Here is a 24495-nt window from a genome sequence, read left to right as displayed (position 1 = left end):
GAAAACCACCTTTGGCTCAAAATGCAGACTTCTCCCTTTGAAAGCACACCATCCCAAATGGCAACCCACTCCAGTATTCTTGCCTGGAAAATTCCATGGACAAGGGAGTTTGATGGGCTACAGCCATGAGGCACAAAGAGTCAGTCACAACTGAGCACGTGTGTACATACAGATGCACACCCCTAATTTGAAGTGTTTAAGAAAGAAAGTGTATCCTTGCTTTAGATAGTTGCTTTGCGGCTTCCCTGGTGGTCCAGCAGTTAAGAATCCGCCTTTCAGTGCAGGGAACACGAATTTGACCCCTGGACAGAGGACTAAGATCCCACGTGCCACGGAGAACTGAGCCCCGTGCACAAGAGCGCCCACACGCTGCAGCAAAGACCCCGCGCAGCCAGTTTTTTAAAAGTAAACACACAAAGGACTACATAAATTGTTGCTCTGTTCAGAGAGATCTGGATTTGCTGCATCTACACAAGCAAAAGCTTTTCCATTTCCAGAATCAGCCTGTCCCGGTTCACCTCTATATGGGTCCAGATCAGATTAACTCAGTGTGGCTTTTGGTTGTCAATGCAGGTTTGCCTTTGGGCACAGGTCTTAAATCTAAGAATGGTTGCTAAAGGGCTCACAATAGCACGTGGGGAACGGGAACAGGGCTGTGTTAGCACTGCTCATTCATCTGGCCTTTCTGGATGTGTCTGCTTGTTTCTGGATGGTGACGGAGTGCCAGAGCCCCTGATCCCTGACCAGGGTGGGCGTTATAAGCAGGGCCAGGCCAGCGGCTGATCCGGCAGCCCGGGAGTCCCTGGGAAAGAAGCTGTTGGAACACAGAGTCCTTTTGTGTGTCGGTCCAGTGAGTTTCGAGTTGGTCATATCTGTGCCCATTAATTAATGTCTGCCAACTCCAGAGGAAGAGACCCGAGGAACAGCGGCAACAACAGACGGACCAGTACCAGGCAGGCTGCCATGCACTGGCCTAAGTCACCAGACAGTGAGCCCGCGGAGAGGGCATGAGTCCCATCTGCAGAGTGTAGGCCAGTCCTTCCAGGCCCTCTTGTTCACATAGGAGCCATCCTCCGGCTTGTTAGGGCTCTAGGCAGGGTTCCCTGGGGGTTACGGACACACAGGGTACAGCTTAGAGGGGGACAGAGCATGTGATGGAGAGGGGTGGGCAGCCTGGGTACTCCCCCAAGTTGGGGTGGTCAAGGTCCCCACGATTTCTGTGCGTAGGGTTTTCCGGCGACTGGTCACTCGGGGGGCCAGTTGTTCTCACACACACGCAGTGGGGCTTGACACCTGGCTTAAACAGCTTCCTGGGAACGCCGATCCAGTCTCTGCTCACACCTCCACTAAGGAAAGAAGGAAAGAGGGCTTCTTAGAAGCACTAACTCCTGAGTGTCTCTGGAGAGGGGAGGGAAGCAGTGAGCCAGGCCTTGTGCAAAGTGGACACCATTCCACTTCCCATCTTGGCATTTTCCCAAGGTGATGGTCTGCGGTGTTCACCTGAACTGTCATGCTCTCCCCAACCCCCCACCCCAGCTTCCTCCAGCTTCCCCTCCAAGGGCAGAGTCCTCCTTTCTCTGCACTCCCCCTGGCCCCAGCCATCTACCTTCCCATGAGGCAGCCCCACCTTCCTGCTTGGTTGACAACCCCAGTGAAAGGCTCCCCCACCCTCACTGGCCTGGGAGTATCTCAGAAGCCCTGTCCGGCTTAAGAATCACTATCCCAGGGCACATGGGTCTTGACAAAGTTCTCCTGGGTTAACTCTCAACTTAAGGCCTCAGGGAACAACTCAGATCAGGTGACCTAGAAGCTGGATCTGGGGGGAGAGGCGGGAGGAACAGATGGGAAGCCCATTTACCTCTGTTGGGAACACCAGAACCGGCTCCCCCTGATGAAGCTCCACTCAGCGTTGCACGGTGGGAACCTCTGCTTCTCTATCAGCTCCTGTCTGTCTGCTTCCAAGCCTTTGGTCATCACGGCTTCTGCCTGGGCCAGTTCTGGGGTGGGGAGCCCATCCTCTCCGTAGAACCTTCCTATCACCCTTCCTATGGCGGCAGGAAAGCTGACGTCAGCGCAGCAGTGGGAGGGGGCGGGACAGAGGCCTCTCCTGCAGAAGCCCCAGGAGAGCTTGAGTCCCCAGGAGAGCTCTGCCCCTGGGGCTCTATGGTGGCTGACTGGCTGCTGGTTTATCAGGAGCTGGCTGGAAGGACTCATGGCGCCTTCTGCCCCAACATCTCTCAACGCCTTACACCACTCCGGATAGAAGCCTCCCTGTTCTGGGTGTAGAGACCTCCAGGACAGAAAACATAAAATCTTACCCCCTTCAGACATCAGTTCCCCGAGAGTGGAACCACCTGTCACTCGTTTTTCAGTGTTTCATAGCACTTGAGGTGAGCAGGTATTCAATCAATGCTTGATGAATGAATTGCTTATTGCATAACATTTTTGTAGCTAAGTTCTTCCCCACATTGAATTATTTTGTCTTATGTAACAAATAAGTCATCCATCGAGCATTCACTCAGTATCAGGAGCTTTGCTGGCACTTTACCAATGTTTTGTAATCCTCATACACCGCTATGAGAGAGAAATTAGTGCCCAAGGTCCTGGGAGACGGACTGGGAGATGAAGTAGCTGGGGAGTCTCTGAAGCTAGTAAGTAGGTCTGACCCCAAGCTCATGCTCTCCCCCATCCATCATTCTTTTCTGGCTCAATCCTTCAGCGGACACATTGCATGGACTGGTTTTAGTTTAAAATCCTGTCAGAATTTGTGAGGTCTAAGCAATGGCAGCAAGAGCAGCTGCAGGAGGCCAGAGCCAAGAAGGTGCCCGTTCTTAGATGCAGGGACTTTTCTCTCCAAGTCCCAAAGTGCAGGTGGCCTTCACTAGCAGCCCCTGTCATATGGCAAGAGAAGCAGCAGAAAGCACTTCTGGGAGGTTTACCCAGGGGCTTCCCTGGTGGTCTTGTGGCTAAGACTCTGAGCGCCCAATGCAAGCGGCATGGGTATGATCCCTGGTCAGGGAACTAATATCTCACATGCAGTGCAGTGCGACAAATTCAAGACAGCTAAATGAAATCTATGGAAATGACCTGCAGAATACCTACCAATGAATTTGTAATTCTTCTCATAGAATGAAAGCCAGTTTTGGAGTGTCAGCATCTCAGAAAATGACAGGTCTGATACATCATCTACAAGGCCTGCTTCAGAGTAGTCCCCGGTCACAAATGCTCTGGATGCATCTCGGCCTGCAGGAGAGATGTTTCCAGTAGATTAACCTGTAAATCACCAACACTATACCAACTCAAGAATCTATTTTCTGAGAAATATCTCCTGAAAACCCTCATTCCCCAGCCCCAAGCAAAGCTAATCCCTCCTCCTCGGTGACAGATGGTCCTGGATCCTGGACACACATTCTGGCACGTACCGCATTCTTTCATTGACTTTCAGCAACATTTCATGCGGCGGAGTCCCTTGGCTTCCGTGACACTACACTCCTGGTTTTCCTCCTGCCCCTCTAGCTCATTTTCTGCCAGGCTCAGGGATCAATTCTTGTTCACCTCTTCTGCTCCATCCACACCCTCCCCTTGATGATCTCATCCACTCTTGTGGTTTCAAGTAGCACCTCAATACCAAAGGTGCCAAATTTGTATCCTGAGCTCCAGACCTGTATATCCAGTTGTCTGCTCAACATTCCTTAGAGGACTTTCAGACATCACAAGTTCAAAATGTCCACACGGCATCCCCAGTCCCTGGAAACCTGCCTCCAATCTAATACTCCCTATCTCAGTTAATAGCTAGTTGCTCAATCCAGAAGAGCAGTCCTTCACACCTCCTCCATCCGTCACTTCCAGCTAGTTCCCAAGTCCTAATGTCTTCCTAAATAGCTCTTGTATCAGACTACCTGGCTCCATCTACCACTAAGCAAACCCAGGCTGCCGGCATCTCTCATCTAAGCTATTAGAGTAAAGCCCAGAAGGTCTCCCTGTGTTTATTTCTGTCCTCCACTAATCTATTTTCTGTATAACACTTGGACTGATATTTTAAGCAAATTGATCATTCCCTGACCCCTGGTCTGGAAAGATGCCACATGCCACAGAGCAACTAAGCCCACAACTACTGAGCCTGTGCTCTAGAGCCCAAGAGCTACAACTCCTGAAGCCTGTGTGCCCCACAGCCTGTGGCCTGCAACAAGAGAAGCCGCCTCAATGAGAAGCCTGTGCACCACGATGAAGAGTTGCCACAACTAGAGAAAGCTTGCGTGCGGCAATGAAGACCTAGCACAACCAAAAAATACAAGTTAAACATGAGTTCCCATAAGACTCAGCAATTCCCCTCCTAGGTGTATACACATGAGAACTGAAAACACATGTCCACAACAAAACTTGTACATAATGTTCATGACAGCATTATTCATAATAAGCAAAAGGTGGAAAGAACCTACATATCCAAGAAATAATGAACAGATCAACAAAATCGACACAACAGAATATTACTGGGCCATAAAAAGGGATAGAGTACTGATACACACCAACACATCATGAATGAACCTTGAAAACATTATGCCAAGTGAATGAAGCCGGACACAAAAGGTCATAAGTATGACTCATGAACATGAAATGCCAGAAGAGGCAAATCTTTTGAGACAGCAAGTAGATACTGATTGTCAGGGGCCAAGTAGTCAGAGGGGATGGAGAATGACTCCTAACAAAAATGGGGTTTCTTTGGGAAGGTGATAAAATGCCCTGGAATAAGTCAGTGGTGATATTTACACAGCTCCCCATGTTGTATGTGCTTAGTTGCTCAGTCCTGTCCAACTCTTAGTGACTCCATGGACTGTAGCCCACCAGGATTCTCTGTCCATGGGATTCTCCAGGCAAGAACACTGGAGTGGGTTGCCATGCCCTCCTCCAGGGAATCTTCCCAACCCAGGTCTCCCACATTGCAGGTGGATTCTTTACTGTCTGAACCACCAGGGAGGTCCAAGAATACTGGAGTTGGTAGCCTATCCCTTCTCCAGGGATCTTGCTGACCCAGGACTCGAACTGGGGTCTCCTGCATTGCAGGCCGATTCTTTACCAGCTCAGCTACCAGGAAAGCCCAACTTCCCATGTTAAAAACCACTAAATTCTACTGTCTAAAAGGGTGGATTTTATACCGTCTGAATATCTTAATAAAAATATTGACTGAGCAAATGAATAAGGGAATGTATCTGCTTCCCTACTAGAGTATGTAGGGGGCGGTGGTTAATAAATGGATGGTGAATAACATGGGACATGAACTCACTCTACAGGAGAGCACATTGCAAAAGAAAACTCACCCCCGAAAGGGAGAGGTCCTTGCTCACATGGGCATACAGTCATGACAGCTGCATCAGGGCGGGGCGGGAGTACATCCAAAAGTGTCTTCACCTGGCAGGTGAATGAAACACTTGGTTCCAGTTGCATCTCTGCTTCTCACTCCCTGGGCAGCCCTTTCCCTCTCTTAGACTGTTTGAGGACCTGTCAGCACCATCAACTGCACCTAATTCCTTCTCTGTTAGTGCTTCTACTTTTCAAGTTCTCCCTAGAGACGGGGACGTGCCTTGTATTTAAGTGCCAGAGGCAGCTTCCCAACTCCCCAGAGATAATGACAAATGGACAATGCTTATTTAATATCAGCTTAGTCACCGGCCTTAGGCTTGCTCCTCATTTACTTTTTCTCTTTTAATCTGGGAGGTGGTCACTCCTCTGGGTTGGTAAAGCGACATCTATAAAAGGGGTGGTCCTAGTGAGGACTTAGTTGTGAGGGCTTTAGGCAAATTACATTCTCCAATCCTCCTTGGCTGCAAAAACAGGGTTAGAATAAGCCTCATTTGACAAATGTTCTTTGTGGCCTAATATATGCCCAACTTTGTTCTAAGTACTGAAGGACTATAAAGATGGCCAGACTCCTTCCCTGTGCTCTAGCCTGATGAACTTTATATTTATCTGGCTGCACCAGATCTTACTTGCAGCAGGTGGGATCATCAGCCTTCCCTGCGGGTAGCATTCAGACGTATAGTTTCCTGACCAAGGGTCCAACCTGGGTCCCACGGAAGTCCCCTGAAAAACTTCTTTAAGGAAGACAGATAAAGCTTTTGTACTAGGAGCAAACCAAATGTACTATTTTTAGGGAAACCTGGGATGGGGGAAAGGAAGTCACTTCTCACTGGGACACACTGAAGAAATGATTGGAATCAGCTGGGGAACGCTGAGGGCAGCGACTCATCTCTGTGCCCTGAGAGCCGAGGAGTGTGGCACAAAGCAGGTCTTGGAGCTTCTGCAGGCCGGTAAAGAGTAACTGACAAGAGGCAAGTGATGTGTTTCTCCAACCTAGTCAGCAGGAGCGGTGGGGAAAGACAGGGAGAATAGAGGCCGGTGGCAGTTGCCCATAGTCAAACACACCAAGATGGATGATGCAGCTGACGAAATGAGCTGTCCCCACGCAGGTCTGACGAAATGTGGGGAGGAAAAAAGGAAATGAACACACGAATAAATGAATACGTGCATGAACGAAGCGCAGGCGGCTACCCGCCCGCCTCGTAGCAGGAAAAGGCCTGAACGGCCCTGCTAATACCTGCGAAACCGCTATAGTGGGCCCCGGGCTCGTAATGCCTCCGGCCAGGGGACACATCGTAGACGCGGCCGAGCAAGGCCAAATAGAGGCCCGGGTCCCCTGGGCGACCGCGATAGCGGGCCAGCTCCTCGGGTATGAAAAGGCGAAAGTCGGCGCGGGGACTCCACCAGCCCATCAGCCGTACGGCCATCGCCGCCGCCGCCGCCACAGCCACGGCCAGGCCCAACCAGAGCCCACGCCCGCCGAGCCCCGGCATTTACGCAGCCGTACCCCTCTTGGCTCCTCCGAAGTTGCCACCTCTCCTCCACAGCTAAGATGGCGGAGAACCGGCCGCGACGTCACCGGCGCGACACGCGCTTTCCCGGGTCCGCATGTCACTAAGGGGCCAATGGGGCATTGGAAGGGAAAGTCTTTGGCGAAAAGCTCACTCCTTGGCGCCAACCTTCCTCGTATTTTTCTAGCATAGCTAGAGACTGTTGAGAGATACTAAGGAAGTGATTGGTGAGAGGATATTCTGGCCTGCAGGTTGTCCGCCCCCAACAAAGATGGTAGCAAAGGAGGCTGCGGGTTACGTAGACATAATGACAGCAGCGCCCTCTTGGAAATCAGGTTGTCCCCGGCTTGCTGTCTCACGACAGCTCGTGGTGTCCGCTTAACGGCGCCTTTGCGACAGAAGTCCTCGCTTGTCGGCGAGGAAGCCGGAAGCCGCAGCCGCCGCCGTCGTCCCTTCCCGGTCCCCGCCCGCCGGGTGCCGTCGGAGGTTGACAGGTCGTGGCGGGGAGGCGGCGGCGGCGGCAGCAGAGCCGGGCGCCTGAGACGGAGACCTCATGGGGAACGCTCCGAGTCACAGCAGTGAAGACGAGGCGGCAGCCTCCGGGGGCGAGGGCTGGGGCCCGCACCAGGATTGGGCCGCGGACTCGGGCACGACCCCCGGCCAGGGCCCAGCGGCCCCGGCGCTGCCGCCCGCCGCGGCGCTGCTGGAGCCGGCCCGGCTGCGAGAGGCGGCGGCTGCTCTGCGGCCCACGCCGCCCTGCGAGTCTCTGGTGTCCAGGCACCACGGCGCGCTGTTGCGCTGGCTGGAAGAGCGCCTGGGCCGCGGCGAAGAGTCCGTCACCCTGGAGCAGTTCGGGGAGCTGCTGGAGGCTCGTGGCGCCGGCTTCTCGGGCGAGCGGTTCGAGGAGGTCAGGACTGACTAGCGATTGTGGGGCGGGGGCAGGGCGGTCAGCACTGAGGGCATGAAGAGGTAGGCAGTGGCTTTCGAGAGGCTGGGCAGGAACCCGTAGGGTTGGCAGCTTCTGAGTATAGGAGCTTGAGTATGCCGGGACCCACAGTGGGAGCTTCCAGCCTGTTCACTCCGGGAGCCGACTGTCAATCTCTCTAACCTTACTAGAGCTGTGGAAAGCTTCAGCTGGGCCGTTCTGGCTCAGAAGTACTGGATAAGATGTCTTTGCATGTTGCTGTAGCACAGACCTTTGTGCTGTTGCCTGACGCTGCATCAGCTGCCCTCCAGGATGGCCTAAGGGGATTGTAGTACAGGGATCAAGGGAGTGGCCATGAGAACCATTCGGTTTTATTGGCCAGTGGGTTTTTGCAGAGGCACCTTCTGAGTCCAGTGTGGGGTCCTAACGAATATGGGAGGAGAATAACATATATTGGAAAAATTCACATTCTGAAAGCCATTCCCATCTCGCAGAAACTAGCTTTTCCAAAACCCACATAGGTTTTTAGATCTTTGAAGGATCATATGTTAGTCTCATTTAAACCTCCCTAGAACCTACAACTAATGGGCAAATACCAGGTTTCCTGTGATTACTTGTGATTATATAGTTTGGGGCATAATCACCAATATCATCTTTGTTAAGTGATTAACAGCTGATATGGCAACAAAGTATTTTCCTTGCAAAGGATCTTAGGGATTATCTGCACCAGACACTTCATTTTAGAATTAAGAAGCGAACTGATCCCGCATCACTCTGTGAGTCATTGATGAAACTGATACTGTCACTCAGATTTCTTGGTTTTTGTTTGTCTTATGTCACACTACAAGCTTCTTAAGGCCCTCTTTCATTAAGTCCACATTGTTATAACAAAAAGGTACTTAATTTGTGAAAATGGGTAAACCATGTAGTATATTCAGTGTCAATGAAGGATGAGTACATAAACAGACAAGGTATTTTAATGCCATTAGAGACTGGGTTACACTTTAAAACCAGAGGCTTTTCAAATATTTTAAAAATGTTTTCCTCTACATGCCCAGAGTTCAGACAATGTAGTTTGTGTGTGTCTTATATTTTCCTTTTAAGAATACCTGTAAGGCATCCAGCTCTTGAAAATGTCAGTCATGTTACCTAGTGAAAGGTCTCCTTTTTTTTCAACCTCCAGGAATTTTCTGTTTTTTATTTGGCTGCATTGTTTGTGGGATCTTAGTTCCCTGACCAGGGATCAAACCCTGGGTCCTTCCCAGTGAAAGTACAGAGTCCTAACCACTGGACCACCAGGGAATTCCCAGTACTTTCCACTCTAGTCCTAGACGTATAGTGAGAAAGTGACGCAGTCAGAAAGAGCTATGCAGATATCTTGAAGGATCCAAAGACAATGGAGGGAAAGTGTTTACACTTGTGAGAGTGTCTGACAGGAATAGAGAGCTTCAAAAGTCCTGTAATGTAAGGCCAAGACATCCCTGAAGTGTGGTCCAGAATTCACGCAAGGGCAATGACTTTATCTCTTCTTTCACTGAGCAAATGCTTGTTGGGCATATACTGAGTGCCAAGGTCTTGAATGACAGTGGACAAAGCAAGATACTTACCCTTAAAGAGTATCTACTGCTTAGGACTTCGCTGGTGGTCCAGTGGCTAAGACTTCACCTTCCAGTGCAGGGGAGTATGGTTCAATCCCTGATCAGGGAACTCAGATCCTACATGACCTGGGGCTGAAAGGCCAAAACATAAGACAGAAGCTGGCTCAGTGGTAGAGAATCTGACCACCAATGCAGGACATTCTGGTTGGATCCCTGGGTTGGGAATATCCCCTGGAGAAGGGAATGGCCACCCTCTCCAGTATTCTTACTTGGGGTTGCAAAGAGTCAGACTGGACTTAGTAATTGAGCAGGCATGCAAGATAGAAGTAATATTCTAACAAATCCAATGAAGACTTTAAAAAATGGTCTACATTAAAAAAAAAAAAAGTAATACTGAAAGAGATGCACATTAACCCAGCAATTTATAGGTGTGGTGAGTTATTTAAGGGAAAGCATAATGAAACAATAGCAGGAGTATTTGACCTCATCCAGGGTGTCAAAGAAAACATACCTGAGAAAGTAACTTTCCAGCTCAGATGTGAAGACAAAGCAGACGAGGAGCAGAAGGTGTGAGCCCTGTTTCAGACAGAGGGTGTCACGCGCACAAGCCCCATGTCCACAGAACAGAGAATCGGGAAGACTGGTATGATGTCTTTGGGCTACAAACTGCTTCAAGGGACAGAAAATCCAGTGCATCAGTGCTTTAAACAATAAAGAAGCTTTTAATGTAAAAGTCCAGGTAGGCAGTCCAGGATTGATATATGCAAGTTTCACAGTTGCCAGGGACTGGTTCTGTCCATCTGGTGCTGTCATCTTCCCCAGTCGCCTTCCACTTAGTGACCCACATGACTCCTTTGCTGCTGCTTTCCACAATCAGCTGGAAAGGGAAGGAGAGGGCCACAAACCCCTTTGACCAAACCCAGTCACATGGCCACACTTAATTGCAAGGGAGGTTGGGAAAGATCCCTTATTCCATGGCCGTATATTCAGCTAAAAACCAGTAGTTAAATTACTGAGGGAAAGGAGAACAGATATTGGGTTACAGTTTTGCCATCTTTGACTCACATGGCTGGTTCGCAGCAGAAGGAGAACAAGGCTAGGAAGCAGGCAGTGCCAAATTTTAGAGCAGGTTCTCGTTGGGGTATAGTATTTACTAGTGTAATGGTGAGAATTTCCATGTTGTATGTGTTGCTTCTTTCAGCTCCTGCTGCCATCCATGTCTGTCTAGCTGTCTTGCCTTCACCTTCCTGTGACCTTGCTTGCTTGAGGTGTTGTCCTAAAGAAATTCTTGAAGTTATACCTGGGACCAAAGTCTGAAACGTTATCATTTTATAGTTACAACACACCTCTTCTCTTGATGGGTGTAGCCCATGGGAAGAGAGTCTTTGATTTGCTCACAAGGAGCTGGATTTAATTGACTCCTATGCAGAAGAGGAATTGGAGTTAAAATTAAATTCTTATTTGACTCAGAGATTAGATATGTGCTCTTACTATGATATGCTTCCAGTAGGTCATGTATATGCTCTAGAGCAGGAAAAAAGCGCTGAGCACAGGATGATAGCAGATGGCTTGAAGCTGGCGATTTAGGATGAACAGGTCTTATTTGATTAATTTGCCATATTAGCTTTGGTGCCTGCTTTGTGAAATTTGTAGGGTTGTAAAGTCTGAAGGAAGGACTTTTTTTTATTCATTTATTTCTTGTCTTAGCACAGTCCCTGCTCAGAGCCAGTGTCTGATTTGACAGTCCTCATTCTCCAGCTTCATATTTTATATTCAATCTGTTACCTTTTAATAGGAAGATAATCCTTTTCTTTCTCTTTTTTTCCGGCTGCACTATATGGCTTGTGGGATTTTAGTTCCCCAACCAGGGATCGAACCTGGGTCCTCAGCAGTGAGAGCTCAGATTCTCACTGGACTGCCAGAAAATTCCCAAGAAGATATTTATTGACATTGAGGAAGCAGTTAAATATAGTTTTAGTGAAAACTTAAAAAGATTCTTAGTCACTGCTGGAGTTTAGAGAAAATTTGGAGAAAAATACCATCGTGGCATTATCATGTCATAGTATTGATTAATTTAGAATGGCTCTGAGCCCAAGAACTATGCAAATAGAGTCATGCGGATGTAATTCTGTGCCCTTTCAAGACAGAGTATGAGAGCCATGTGTGTGCACCACGAAGACGAAGCGGGCTTACCCTCAGCTGAGAGCCTGTAAGCGCCCCTCACCGCCAAAGGGGCCAGGTATATATTCCTCGGAATGAGGTGGAGGCTGCAGGCTGACCTGTCTCCCTGTCTGACCTCACCTACTTCTGTCCCCCATGGGACGCTTGCCTTGTCTGGTGTGTGGACCTTTCTTCTGTGCATTCTCCAAGATTCCCCTGCTTGGCCCCGTCACCTGGTCAGGACAGTCGGGACCAAGCCTGTCCTGTGGCGTGATTCAGATGGCTTCTGTATCGTCGTATTTTCACTCCTTCCCTTGAGGCTCTTATTTCCTGTTCTGGACAGGTCTTTTGACACTGAGAGCACACTGTGTGGTCTTGCTCTGCGTGAGGCACCGAGGCCCCCGCTACCTGCCTGCGCTCCTCCAGCACACAGGAAGTCTTCAGTGAGCGCTGGCCATTGGTAGTGATGAGGCAGCGCAGAGAGGACCATCCTGGGTGAACTGGAGGTGGTCCTGGCTCTGTATGCTTCGCTGTGGAGGACATGATGGTATTGGCTTCTTGTGGAGAGCTTCATGATCCCCGAGAACTATGAAGGAAAGGTCACTGCTCTGTTTGGCCTTTCCCTGATTTCCAGACTACCACTTCATTGTGTACTGTCTTGCTTTAGGAACTTGAGTGGCTCCCCATTTTTCTGAGGGCCATTTCCCCCAGTGCCTCTACCACTCCTGGGCTTCTGGCCTCCAGAGTGTCTGTTAGCTCAGATCACAGTGGTTGACAGTGTGGGGTCCCAAATCATACCAGAATTCCCATCCAAGCTCCATCATTTACCAGTCCTCACCATGTGACTTTGAACAAAATCCCTTACTTCTCTTTCCCTGTCTAGTTAAAGTGATGGTACCAGCCTTAGGACTGTGGAATTTCGTATTAGCTCTTGCACTTGTTATGCTATTACTTCTATTATTGTAACGATCACACTCGTCACATTGCTGCTGCTGGTTTGTGGATCTGTCTTCTCCTAGGCCGTGGGGATTTTGGAGAGCCAGGATTCCACCCTGACATCCCAGTGTGCACAGAGCCAAGCACAGGTCAGGCATAAGTGGCTCCCTGTCAGCTGGTGTTAAATAGGTGCTAAGTAAATTGGCTCCTGTGAGACGAACTAGATGCTCAGTGGTAGATTTCAAAACCTCTGCATTTTTTTAAGGACAATTTCCTGAGTGTTAGGAAATTACATATTTGTTCAGTGAAGCTGTTAGCAGCACTGTTCTGATGGTTTTTTTTCTCACCCAAACTGTCTATTTTTCGTTTGTTTGAAAATTCTTTTGATCATATCCATTAACTATTGACGGATCAACAGAGTCTGTTAAAAATAGAAAAATGTCACTTATTCATATAGCCTTGCTCATATAGAATTTTTACCAGCCCTAAATGGTAAGAGTTGTGTGGGAAGTTGGGAACAGGCGGCACTTGAGATGCAGGTGGCACTTGAAGTGCAGAAGTTTTGGTGGGAGTAGGGCTTGAGCACTGCCTGCGGTTTAGAGAGAGTGAGTCTCAGCTTTAAGGCTGATGTTGAGTAAGCCTGGGCTCAAGGTGCCGAGAGCAAGGGTTAGAAGATGGAGGAAAGGGATGGATAAGAGAGAGGTTTTGAGCACTTGGTCTTGGACAGCAAGGAACCCTAGGGGTTATCTGGTCAAAGGAAGGAAAATGGATTGTGGTGAAAAACATGAGCTCTGGAGCCTTGGAGTCAAATACTAGCTGTATGACTTTGGGCAAGTTTTCTGATCTCTCTGTAAAATATACAATTTTAAAATGAGGAGGTTAATAGTAATCTTGCTGTTATGTGGAATAAATGGTTTGTGCACTGCTTAAAATTTAGTGAGTGCTAAAATATTAATTCAGAGCTTCCCAAACCATCTGTCATTCCGCATTGAATGGGTTACCATTGTGCTAATCCCCTCAGACTTTGAATCATACAGTATTTCTGTTTCCTTACTGTGCTACACGGTGAGGGAGCTGGGATGTCCCTGTTAGTGGTGCTGTGCATTCACGTCCTGGGCGTCAGGGCAGACAGAGGCTGTGCTTCTGCTCTCCCTCCCTCCACACCCGTTGGCTCTACACTTCATATTAGGGTGTGCTTCAGATGTTTTAATGTTTATAATTTCCCTTTTATCACTATGAAAGCAACATATGTAGATTGGCATACTACCACTATTAATATCTTGATATGTACTCTTCAGATTATTATTGTTATTCAGTTGCTCAGTTGTATCTGATTCTTTGCAACTCTGTGGAATGCAGCACACCAGGCTCCTCTGTCCTTCACCATCTGCCAGAGTTTGCTCAAATTCATGTCCATAGAATCGGTGATGCTGTCTGACAATATCATCCTCTGTCGTCACCTTCTCCTTTGGCCTTCAATATTTCCCAGCATCAAAGTCTTTTCCAATAAGTCGGCTCTTCGCATCAGGTGGCCAAAGTATTGAAGCTGCAGCTTCAGTATCAGTCCTTCCAGCAAATATTCAGAGTTGATTTCCTTTAGGATTGACTGGTTTGATCTCCTTGCAGTCCAAGGGACTCTCTGCTGATAAATCTAAGTATGTTTGGTACCATTGTGGAAAGTGCGTATTTGCTTTTTGTCTAAATTAACATAAGGTCATTTTCTAATACTCTTCTGTAACTAATTTTTTTCAGTTAGTGGTCTTCACTGTCCTGTTAATATCTGTTTCATTAACACCCAGTCCATATTCCAGTTTATCCAGTTGTCCCAGAAATCCATCTGCCTCCCAGCTTCCAAAATTTGGTTGCTGTTGCAATATCTCCTGTTTGCTTTGTCCTTATACTTAAAATAAAATTCCCTCTATAATATTATCTTGGAGTTTCCGGAGGGAGCAGAGGTAAATGCATTTGTTTAGTGTGACGTCTTTGAACACTCTTGATGGCTGCTTGTCCAGCTTTTGCTAACTGAAGCTTTGAGGGATGAGTTGGGCATTCCTTCCGGAGCCTCCTAATCCATCTTTACACCCCACCAACAACAGATGCATCCGTCTTTATGATGAGCTTTTCCCTCTAGCTTCCATCTGATGACCTTAATTATAACTGCTCCTTCCCGTAATAGCCCATCGGATGTTTGAAACGGAGTCTATTACTCCCAGTCATCTTTTCTCCTCACTGGAGATTCCAGGCTTTTCTCACAGGGCAATTTCTAGTCTCGTCTTCATCACAGTCTGTTTCTTCTGATCTCTTCTATCTTATTTGCTTTGGGTGTGTGACTTCCAAAGTAAACTCAGCTTTCCTGATTGGGTCTAATCAGAGGAAAAACAGGATGAAGGACTTTCCTGGCAGTCTAATGGTTAAGACTCTCAATGCAGCAGGCACAGGTTCGATCCCTGACCTGGGAACCAAGATCCCACATGCTGCACAGCACAGCCAAAAAAAAAAAAAATGAAGCTGAGGCTTATGGAGGCAAGGGAGTGTGTTTTTGAAGTCACATGGCCAGTTAGTGACAGAGCAGGATTCAAGCCAAATCCCATGCTGTACCTGGTTCCCCGACATGAACAGTGTGAAATTAGATTATAGTTGAAGGTTAGTGTGAACAGGGCTGTAAAGTAGATAAACCAAGTTAGCTCTCAGGTCCAAAGAGAGTTTAAAATAGAAAGCCCTACTAAACCTGAGATGCTACCCTAAGCCGATGCTTTGTTTTTTGCACTTTGTAACCAGTTGAACATTTTTGTGGCGATTGCTTTCTTCTGAAATTATTTTGGGACAGGGGGCTTACTCTCTTGAAACAGACAAGATGATGATGTTGGATGTTGTGCCTACACGTAGCAATACTTGTCCACACACGTTCTACAGAACATCATGAGTTACTGTCCTGAACTTATTTGTTCTTTGAATGATATATATGAACTCTTCCCACAACAATAACAAAAATCACTGGTCTTAAAAAGTGTCAGTTATTCACAATTTGGAACCCATACCTGATTTTCTTGCATCTCTTGTCTTGTAGGCCTTTGCCCAGTTTGATGCTGAGGGTGATGGTACGGTTGATGCTGAGAACATGTTGGAGGCCCTCAAGAATTCCAGTGGAGCTAACCTTCAGGGAGAGCTGAGCCACATCATCAGACAGCTGCAGGCGTGCTCTCTTATTCCAGGTGAGGCGCTCATCTGAGGGCTGACTGCTGAAGAATGAGCTTTGCTGTGATATGGGTTGTAATTAGACAAGCTTGTGGGCACCGTGAAATAGTCATAATTTTCTGATAGCCTTCATTAAGCTCATGATCTGAATGTGTGTTGAGTGTAATCATTTCTTGTGTTCCCCACACAGCGGTGGCTGAGCAGTTCTCCCCTCTTTACGAACCTTTACGAACCTTTGTCATGAGGCCACCTTCCTTACTGGATCTCTCTGTTTCACTCTCTCAAGAAGCTTTCCCTGGCCCCAGTTGTAGGCTTTCTTAGCATTGTATATTTGTTTGTTTTTTTTTTCCAACATCTAACTGTTCTCGTTAATTATTACTCACTTGTTTGTAAATACCTGTCTTCACTTTTATCCTATGAGCTCCATGAGGGCAGGGAACCTTCTCTTTTACTTCTGCTGAGTCCTTACATTTAGTAGTTTGGCACTTGGTAGGCATCCAGTTTTTTTAATTTTTAGAAAGCCATTGCTCTGAAATTTGTGAGAATAAAAATAGCTTAAAATGAAACTACCTCTACATTGTCTCTATGATAAAACTTTGTCTGTAGTTTCTGATGGTTTTATTTAGGGAGCTCAGAAACAGAATCAAAATAAAGTTACCTTTTCTTGTTTCTTTTCTAGTGAGAAAGTAATTGAGTTTGAAAGGAAAAAATTAAACTTGGCATATCACCCTTTTGGTTCAGTTCATTTTATTCAGGAGCTTTTCTGCTTTGTGCAGTTGGAGTCATAATATTTAGCACAGAGGATCTCGGGCAGCAAGGAGGCAAACAGACTCGTTGGATCCATAAATGTAACTCTGATTGACCTCTCTGGCTTCCTACTGAGGATGTAGTGAGCTAGGGAAGGAGGGTTTCTGTATATTAATGAAGAATGCCTACTTCTGCTCTTCTTCAGATTGTCTTGAATTATGTAATTTTTATAGAGCATTATAGATGGCCTGTACATGTTAATTTTTCTACTATTCTCATGGCAGTAAAAATTACACTTTAAATTATGCATAGCTAACTTTTAGCATTTTGTATTGCCCCCACCTCTGTATTAGCAGCATATGGCTAGCATCAGGGGCTTTATTTGAACACCTTAAAGAGGTGTTTTGGGAGGAGAGGACAGGAGTGGCGACCAGGGAATCCACCAGAACTCAGTGCGTTGTTGCTGTGAGTGATCCTGAGGAGCGGTGGGGATTAGGCTAGAAAAACTAGGGGTCCAGATCCCTAATTGGGGGTCTAGACCTTCTCTAGCAGGGTTGTGACTTAGGACTTTCTACTGAAATATTTTGTCTTTTAACTTAAAAGAGTTTTTCTTTTTTTAAATCATAATCCTAGGCTGAAACTTGGTGAGCTGAGCTCACCTCTTTGGTGGAATCCCACTTTCCGGGTCCCTCTGTCTAACCTAAACTGACCCTTACTCCTTTCGTATCTCTTTGTATGAGTGCTGAATGGTTAAAAAAGAGACAGCCCACTTACCAGATTCATTTCTTATTTCACCATGTGATAAACGTTTTCCCATTACAAGCATCAGTCTGTTCGGAGCAGATCAGTGCAGTACCAGCAGCGTCATCACATGAAGTCTGGGTATTACCCTGGGTGTCCGTTAAGAAGAACTGTAAGAGGAGAGATGCAGGATGGCATAAACTTCTGGGGCTTGGGAAATCAAACCGGGGCCTCCTGGTTTTGTGTAGAGGCCGAACCAGATGGGCCACTTCCAGGGCACAGTTTCTCCTCAGTCTCATGGTCAGCTTCAGAAATTACAGCAGTTTCCCTCTGCTCCAATACAGCCTTTTTGTTTCACACTTGAAGGCAGTCTATCCTGCAGACTCCTGGAATCTTGCTGTAGGTGCCACTCACTTGGGTGTGCTCAGCTTGTGACAGTTCATCCAGTAATACAATGATAATATAGGTACTTTTGTTTTAATTAGGAAGTGGAAGAGAAACAAACAAACGAAGAAAACCCTCCCCAGATCTATAAGCATGTCTGAGCTCCAGGAAAAGCTGCCGTGTTTATTCTGTCTTCATTTAACTGTCTGGGTCATGTGCACCTCAGTTGAAAGCATGTTATTGTAGCTGAACCTACAATAACAAGAGCAGGATTCCAGAAGTCTGCAGGAGAAACTGCTTTTAAGTGTGAAACAAAAAGATTTTATTAGAGCAGAAGGAAACTGCTTTAATTTTTGAAGCTAAACATGAGACTGAGGAGAAATTGTGCCCTAGAACTGGCCTGTCTCATTCTGCCTCTTCCCTTGTGGCTTAGCTGGTAAAGAATCTGCCTGCAGTGAGGGAGACCTGGGTTCGATCCCTGGGTTGGGAAGATCCCCTAGAGAAGGGAAAGGCTACCCACTCCAGTATCCTGGCCTGGAGAATTCCATGGACTGTATAGTCCATGGGGTCTCAAAGAGTGGGACACAACTGAGTGACTTTCACTTCACTTCAGACATGGCCTGTTTTGTGTTTTTGAAAGGTTACTGAGGTTAACATCAGACAGAATGCAGCCAGGGGAGCCACTTAGGATATCCGGGTAGGTGTATGAATGGAGGTGTTGAGGCCAGAGTCTGGACAGTGACCAGAGGGAGGGACAGATGGAGGAGACTTCCGAGGAGCCGCCCCGCATAGGAAAGACTGGAATGGTGGAGGAAGCGCTTGAAAGCAGCGCAGGGACTGTTTGCAGCCCCTCCCGTTGGTGTTGTCTTGGCGTGCCACCCGAGCCTCGTTTCCTCGCTTGTAAGAGGAGGACACCAGAGCCTTTGGTGCCTTCTCCTCCCCACCCTCCCCCCCCACCACTTATGGGGACTGACTGCAATGATGTCTGTGGAAGGACCTTGAAAACTATAAAATGCACTCAAGAATTGTGGTCAGGTTAATAGTTGTATTTTCATTCTTGTTATTTTCTGTAGCTTAGTATAAAAGCAGTTAGGCCATTACACTTTAACGTGATAAACATTATTCCTAGCCTATATTCAATATGCAAAACTTCTTCAAAAATTTCTAGTTAGTATTTAAATTTATAAATTTAACTTATAAAAATTGGAAGCTTGGATTGAAAGAAATTATCATTATTCTAAGTCTTCTAAAATTTCTGTGAAACTACAGTGAAATTAATTTTGAAATTGAGATTACTGCTGGTTCATTTCTTAAAAACGTCTTTACATTTTTAAATGATTAAAGCTAAAACTACCAGAGAGGATTCTTAATGGCTGCTTTTGATTCATATAATTCCGCTAGGCCACCAAGCAGGGGATTTGGAACCTATTATGGTAGGTTCCCAAAAACATCAAAAATGAACTTTTTCTGCTTAGGTTTCATAGACATATTTTCAGAGTCCAAGGAGGGCCTGGATGTCCATGCGGCAATGATCCTGCGCTTCCTGCATCGCAACCGGCTCTCCAGCACCGTCATCCCCTACCCCATGTTGGACCACTGCAATAACATGAGCACCATGAGGGCCTCTGTTCTGAAGGAGTCTCTGGATCAGCTGGTACAAAAAGAAAAGGGTATGTGCGCGGGGGTGGGGCTGTTCTAGAGGATGCCTGGGGATCATTTCTTCCAAGTGAGTGTTTATTGACAGAATGAACCGGCACTCCTCCCTGCTCTTATTTCTGAAAACATAGTGACCAGTTTGTAGCAGAAGAATGTGAACCATTCTCCCTTTCCCCTTTCCCTTTCCTTCCCCTCTCCCTTGCTTTCTCATCACCCAGTCTCTGCTCAAATGTGGCAGGCCTCTCCTCGTTACTCTTCTGCTCAAATGTGGCAGGCCTCTCCTCATTTCTCTTCTGCTCAAATGTGGCAGGCCTCTCCTCGTTACTCTTCTGCTCAAATGTGGCAGGCCTCTCCTCGTTACTCTTGGCTGGTGCCCCTGCTGCCACCACTCCCCCCCTTTGGTCACAATCCCCTTTGCAGGTTTAAAAGTCTAAATGGCACTTATTACCTGAAGGTGTAGCATTACTATTTACTTGCATTTTTGTCGGTCTTATTCGCTTCGTTATCCTTGGGACCCAGAACTGTGCTTGCCACACAGTAGGTACTCGGTGAATAGTTGTTGAATGAACGAGGGAAGCCACTACAGACTCATTGGTGACCACAGCAAAAGTTGATAATGCGAATTGGCAGGTCCGTGGAGCCTCACAGTCCAGAAATAGACCCAGTTGCATGTGGGAACATGGTACCAGATGTAGTTAGTTAGCATTACAAGTCAGGGCAGGAAGTGAATTAGCCTACAAATTGGGTTAGGGAACTAGTTAGACATTTGGAGAAAAAAATAAAGCTAGATTCTTAACCCACTTAATCAGATAAATTTCAGATGGATTAAAAAGCTCAACCAAAAAGAAAGCTGTAGGAAAAGGTGCTGGAAGGAAGGAGTTCCACTTTATAAAAGCCCTGACATGGGAAAACCTCTCTAAGTAGGACATGAAACTACAGAAGAAAAGATTAGTAAGTTAGACTGTATGTAAATTTAAAGTCCTGTACAGCGAAAACGTATCATGCTGCTGCTAAGTCGCTTCAGTCATGTCCGACTCTGTGCGACCCCAGAGACGGTAGCCCACCAGGCTCTGCCGTCCCTGGGATTCTCCAGGCAAGAACACTGGAGTGGGTTGCCATTTCCTTCTCTAATGCGTGAAAGTGAAGTCACTGAGTCGTGTCCAACTCTCAGTGACCCCATGGACTGCAGCCTACCAGGCTCCTCTGTCCATGGGATTTTCCAGGCAAGAGTACTGGAGTGGGGTGCCATTGAGTCAAAAGACAAATAACATTTTACAGAACAAAGGTATATTTTGTAACATTGTGACAGTATTTTTTTTTAAACTAACTCTGACCTTGGGCAGTTACTTAATTGCCTTAGTTTCCTCATCTCTAAAATGAATTAATACATAGAAAATGTGTAGAAAAATGCCTGGTTCACAGTAAACAGTCAGTAAATATTACTTCTTATGTGTGTGTATATATACATTACATAATATATACAAAATATAGAAATTGATAAGACTTGTGACCCAGTAACAAGTAGATGAGGATAGACAAAGCCATACTCAGAAACACAAGCGGCTTACAAACAAGTGGCTTAAAAAGTCTCACTCATAATTAAAGAAATGTAAGTTAAAACCCCAGTCCATTCTAAAAGAGATCAGTCCTGGGTGTTCTTTGGAAGGACTGATGGTAAAGCTGAGACGTCAATACTTTGGCCACCTCATGTGAAGAATTGACTCATTGGAAAAGACTCTGATGCTGGGAGGGATTGGGGGCAGGAGGAGAAGGGGACGACAGAGGATGAGATGGCTGGATGGCATGGCTCGATGGACATGGGTTTGGGTGAACTCCAGGAGTTAGTGATGGACAGGGAGGCCTGGTGTGCTGCAGTTCATGGGGTCGCAAAGAGTCGGACACAATTGAGTGAGTGAGCTGAACTGAACTGAACTGAAGTTAAAACTATAAGTCACCATTTTCATCTCTTGGTTAGTTTTGCAAATATATCAGTGATTTATGCTGTACTACCACCAACCCATGGAACAGTCCTTGGCCAATTTCTTCTTTATACATGTTGTCCAATTTAGAAGGAGATTTTTACAGAGTATTTATTTTTCTAGGGCCAAAGCACCAGGAATATTTCTGTTAGATATTTTAAATGACCTTTTTAAAAAATGCTTTGTGAAGAAGATGCCATGATAAAATCTGGTTTTTCTCACAGAGAGCCCTGGAGATCTAACTAGAAGCCCAGAGATGGACAAACTCAAGTCTGTCGCAAAGTGCTACGCTTATATAGAAACATCCTCTAACCCTGCAGACATTGACAAGATGACAAATGGAGAAACCTCGTCCTACTGGCAGTCAGATGGCAGTGCCCGCTCACACTGGATTCGGTGGGTGCCGTAATACCTGATTCTTGGGTGAAGGTCCAAGTAAATTACCTGCTTTCTTTCTCTTACCCTGTCACTGTGTTAAAAAAAAACATTTCTTAAAATTTTGGACTAGTTTTTAACTTAACTGCCTAGTTCTTTTCTTCTTGTGATTATCTGTGAAGATGGTATAAGAATCAAGTTAAAAGAATTATGAAACTATATAACCATGTTTGTATATTCATAAATACGGGTAATTTCTTTACTGGTGTTTTAAGGGAGAAAATTAACATTTGACTAGTATTTATGATACTGACTTCAGATTTTTTTCACTAGTTTTTCAGGAAGGTTAGTGTCACAGGGAATAGGGGATACTTATGTCTGATGTGATTTTAAGATCATTTCTGCACATTTAGTGTATGCAACCAAGTTGGCCAGTTTGTTAGAGAAAGAGGGAATGGGTGGTCAAGAATCCTAGTGGAGCTGATGACAGTCGACCGTAATGTTTCTATATGTTCTGAAGTGGCTGTCTAAAATATCACCTGTCCCGTCCAGATAATGGGCTGATTTCAGTTGGTGGAAATAGAAATACTTACTGTTTTCTCATAAAGGATAAATAAGCTCTTTAGCCATCTATACATGAGCAAAGCTACTCAGTTCTTTGGATACAGTTAGAACTTGCTTCATACTGGGTAAAGACATTTTATTAGTATGTTCATATTATACTTTCCTGCCTGTACTGGTTTCTTAAAAGGAAATAGAGGGTGTCCCTCGTGGCTCAATGGTAAGGAATCTGCCTGCCAATGCAGGAGACATGGGTTCGATGCCTGATCGGGGAAGATCCCACATGCCTCAGAGTAACTGAGTCTGTGCGCCATAACTATTGAGCCTGTGCTCCAGAGCCTGAGAGCCAAGCCTCCTGAGCCCACATGGCACAACTCCTGAGGCCTGTACCCCTAAAGGCTGAACTCCACAGCAAGAGAAGCCGCCACAGTGAGAAGTCCACGCACATCTCAGCTAGAGAGGAGTCCCCACTTGCCACGACTAGAGAAAAGCCCGGGCAGCATCAAAGGCCCAGCACAGCCAACAATAAATACTCACATAAATAAAGTACAAGCATTAGAAAAAAGAACTAGAAGATTGATCTTAAACTGAAAGGAATTTTAGAAACTTGGGAAGGTCATAAGAACTTTGAAACTAGTAGCCAGCTTTTCAAGTTAGTTGCTTTTAGGGGAGTCAGTCTTTGAGTATATATCACCTACAAGATCTTGGAGGTGAGACTTGTGGGCCCTGCCAGTTCTCAGCCTGTATAAACATTTGTCGTTTCTACTCTCTCTTCGTGTTTTCCAGTTTAAAAATGAAGCCAGACGTCGTACTCAGGCACCTGTCTATTGCTGTGGCGGCCACTGACCAGAGCTACATGCCGCAGCAGGTGACCGTAGCTGTGGGGAGGACGGCCGGCGATCTTCAGGAAGTCCGCGACGTGCACATTCCCAGCAATGTCACTGGCTATGTGACACTGCTGGAAAATGCCAACATCAGCCAGCTCTGTGAGTCAACCAAGAGGCATCTTGCCCTTCTAACTAAGAGGACTGGAGGGGAGGAAGGAAGGTCCTGTTTTTTGGCAGGAAAATCTCTGAAGCAGAAAGGCTGTTTGTTTTTCTTTGGAGATCTGATTTGCTTCTCATCATGTACCTCAAAGTGGTCATTATTTCATCTTTTCAGTGTTCTGAAAAGTTATAGAAAAGCAGTAAAATCTTTTTAAATTAAAAAATTTTTTTTCTTATTAGAAAATTAGAAATATCGACACAAACAAAAATTATTCAAAATCCCACTACTCAGGGATTGGAACTGTGAATTCATTGGTATGGATCATCCTTCCAGACCTTTTCTTATATTTGTGTATGTATATAAATACACACAGACAGACATATATATATATATATTTTTTTTTAAGAAAAGTTAAAAATAGGTTTGTATATATATGCATATCTTTACGTATCTTTTTACAAAAGTGGTGATACGTCATTCATGCTCTTTTGTAACTTTTTAACGTGTTGTCTTACCGTACATCCATGCACACCTTTACTTAGTGTTGTTAAGATTGTGCCTTAATTTTAAGAAGCTTTTGCTTCTTACATTTCAGTTGTTTCCATTTTTATACTATCATAACCTTGCTTCACACAGGGCATTTTGGAAATAATCACGATTCTGTGATTTCTTTCCAGGCTTATTTCATTCAGGGAGCCGGAATGCTTCCTGTTTTGTCTCATTTCTCCTAATGCTTTCCTGGGCCAAAAGAAGTATTCTTACTTTGCTCAGAGGAACTGAGGCCTGGGGAGGTAGAGTCTTTGTGTCTCACCCCTAGGCAAAGAAGTAGTTAAGCTTGTGGAGTAGCAGCTTCCTGTCTTACACTGTGGTGGTCTTATTCTCTAAGTTGTGTCCTTTTTAACTTCCCACCTCCTCCTCTCCAACCCAAATAAGAAATTCTGACAGCTCTTAAAAGTGAGTCATGCCTATGTCATCTATTTGGACTTGATTATTAAAAAGAAATCCTCACAACGGCTATGAGCCAGCTGCTGTTTTATAACTAAATCTAAATTTTGGAACTCTAGGAAAAATTCTAGACGTTTTCTTACCATGTGTTTAATCAGGATTTTAAAAATACAGTTTGTGTTGATTTTCAAGAGTCATAAATTCCTATGAAGCATTGTGATGTAAAGGTTTAAGCCACCCTTAATTTTGCATGTGATACTTTTGACTCCTTAGATTGGTCACTGCTCTTTTGACGAATTGATTGTATACTTGCTCCATTGCACACACCATTTATTTCTGCCATCAAAATATATCTTTAGCATTTTCTTTTTGAAATGTGAATTACTATTTTGCTTTTAGTTGGAAGCCTAGCATTTGCTGAACTGAAGAAGTTAATCCAA

The 24495-nt window shown here is 45.8% G+C and overlaps 2 protein-coding genes and 1 non-coding gene across 8 annotated transcripts in view; 1 reads left to right on the top strand and 2 right to left on the bottom strand.

The window, feature by feature from the left end:
• Positions 1-430: 430 nt before the first annotated feature.
• On the bottom strand, positions 431-7263 carry CYB5D2 (cytochrome b5 domain containing 2). Of its 6 annotated transcripts, none has more exons than XM_069603175.1 (7): positions 6863-7199; positions 6186-6466; positions 5985-6089; positions 5316-5406; positions 3103-3243; positions 1859-2045; positions 431-1346 (listed from the first exon to the last, which is right to left on the bottom strand). In XM_069603175.1, the coding sequence occupies exons 4-7, from the start codon at positions 5356-5358 to the stop codon at positions 1133-1135; spliced, it is 585 nt and encodes a 194-aa protein (XP_069459276.1). In that variant the 5' UTR covers positions 5359-5406; positions 5985-6089; positions 6186-6466; positions 6863-7199; the 3' UTR covers positions 431-1132. The 6 variants fall into 6 exon arrangements, with proteins under 6 accessions (XP_069459276.1, XP_069459278.1, XP_069459275.1 ...); XM_069603177.1 differs by having other exon boundaries at positions 6421-6466; positions 6863-6900; XM_069603174.1 differs by lacking the exon at positions 6186-6466 and having other exon boundaries at positions 6863-7263.
• Positions 7130-24495, top strand: part of ZZEF1 (zinc finger ZZ-type and EF-hand domain containing 1) — a 93020-nt gene continuing 75654 nt past the window's right edge. Inside the window, exons 1-5 of the mRNA XM_069603158.1 lie at positions 7130-7773; positions 15553-15697; positions 19028-19222; positions 21412-21583; positions 22910-23109. Of these exons, the coding sequence (XP_069459259.1) occupies positions 7420-7773; positions 15553-15697; positions 19028-19222; positions 21412-21583; positions 22910-23109 (1066 nt within the window). The 5' untranslated portion in view covers positions 7130-7419. The remainder of the gene's footprint in view (positions 7774-15552; positions 15698-19027; positions 19223-21411; positions 21584-22909; positions 23110-24495) is intronic.
• On the bottom strand, positions 9020-9093 carry TRNAE-UUC (transfer RNA glutamic acid (anticodon UUC)). The gene has a single exon. It is a non-coding gene; the product is annotated as a tRNA-Glu (tRNA).

This window comes from Ovis canadensis, chromosome 11 (assembly GCF_042477335.2).
Source record: "Ovis canadensis isolate MfBH-ARS-UI-01 breed Bighorn chromosome 11, ARS-UI_OviCan_v2, whole genome shotgun sequence".
Taxonomy (NCBI): Eukaryota; Metazoa; Chordata; class Mammalia; order Artiodactyla; family Bovidae; genus Ovis; species Ovis canadensis.
Note: the sequence above shows the minus strand (reverse complement) of the source record. Positions and strands in the feature narration are given on the sequence as shown.

What these genes read in the sequence shown, in the direction of transcription:
- CYB5D2 (XM_069603173.1), bottom strand. Translation starts at nt 6,848, where the DNA reads ATGCCGGGGCTCGGCGGGCGTGGGCTCTGGTTGGGCCTGGCCGTGGCT. An exon ending in GAAGAATTACAAATTCATTG is followed by an intron (nt 2,046 to 3,102) that starts GTAGGTATTCTG and finishes CTGCCGCCATAG; the next exon opens with GAAGGGTGATAGGAAGGTTC. An exon ending in TTCTGGTGTTCCCAACAGAG is followed by an intron (nt 1,347 to 1,858) that starts GTAAATGGGCTT and finishes TTCTTTCCTTAG; the next exon opens with TGGAGGTGTGAGCAGAGACT.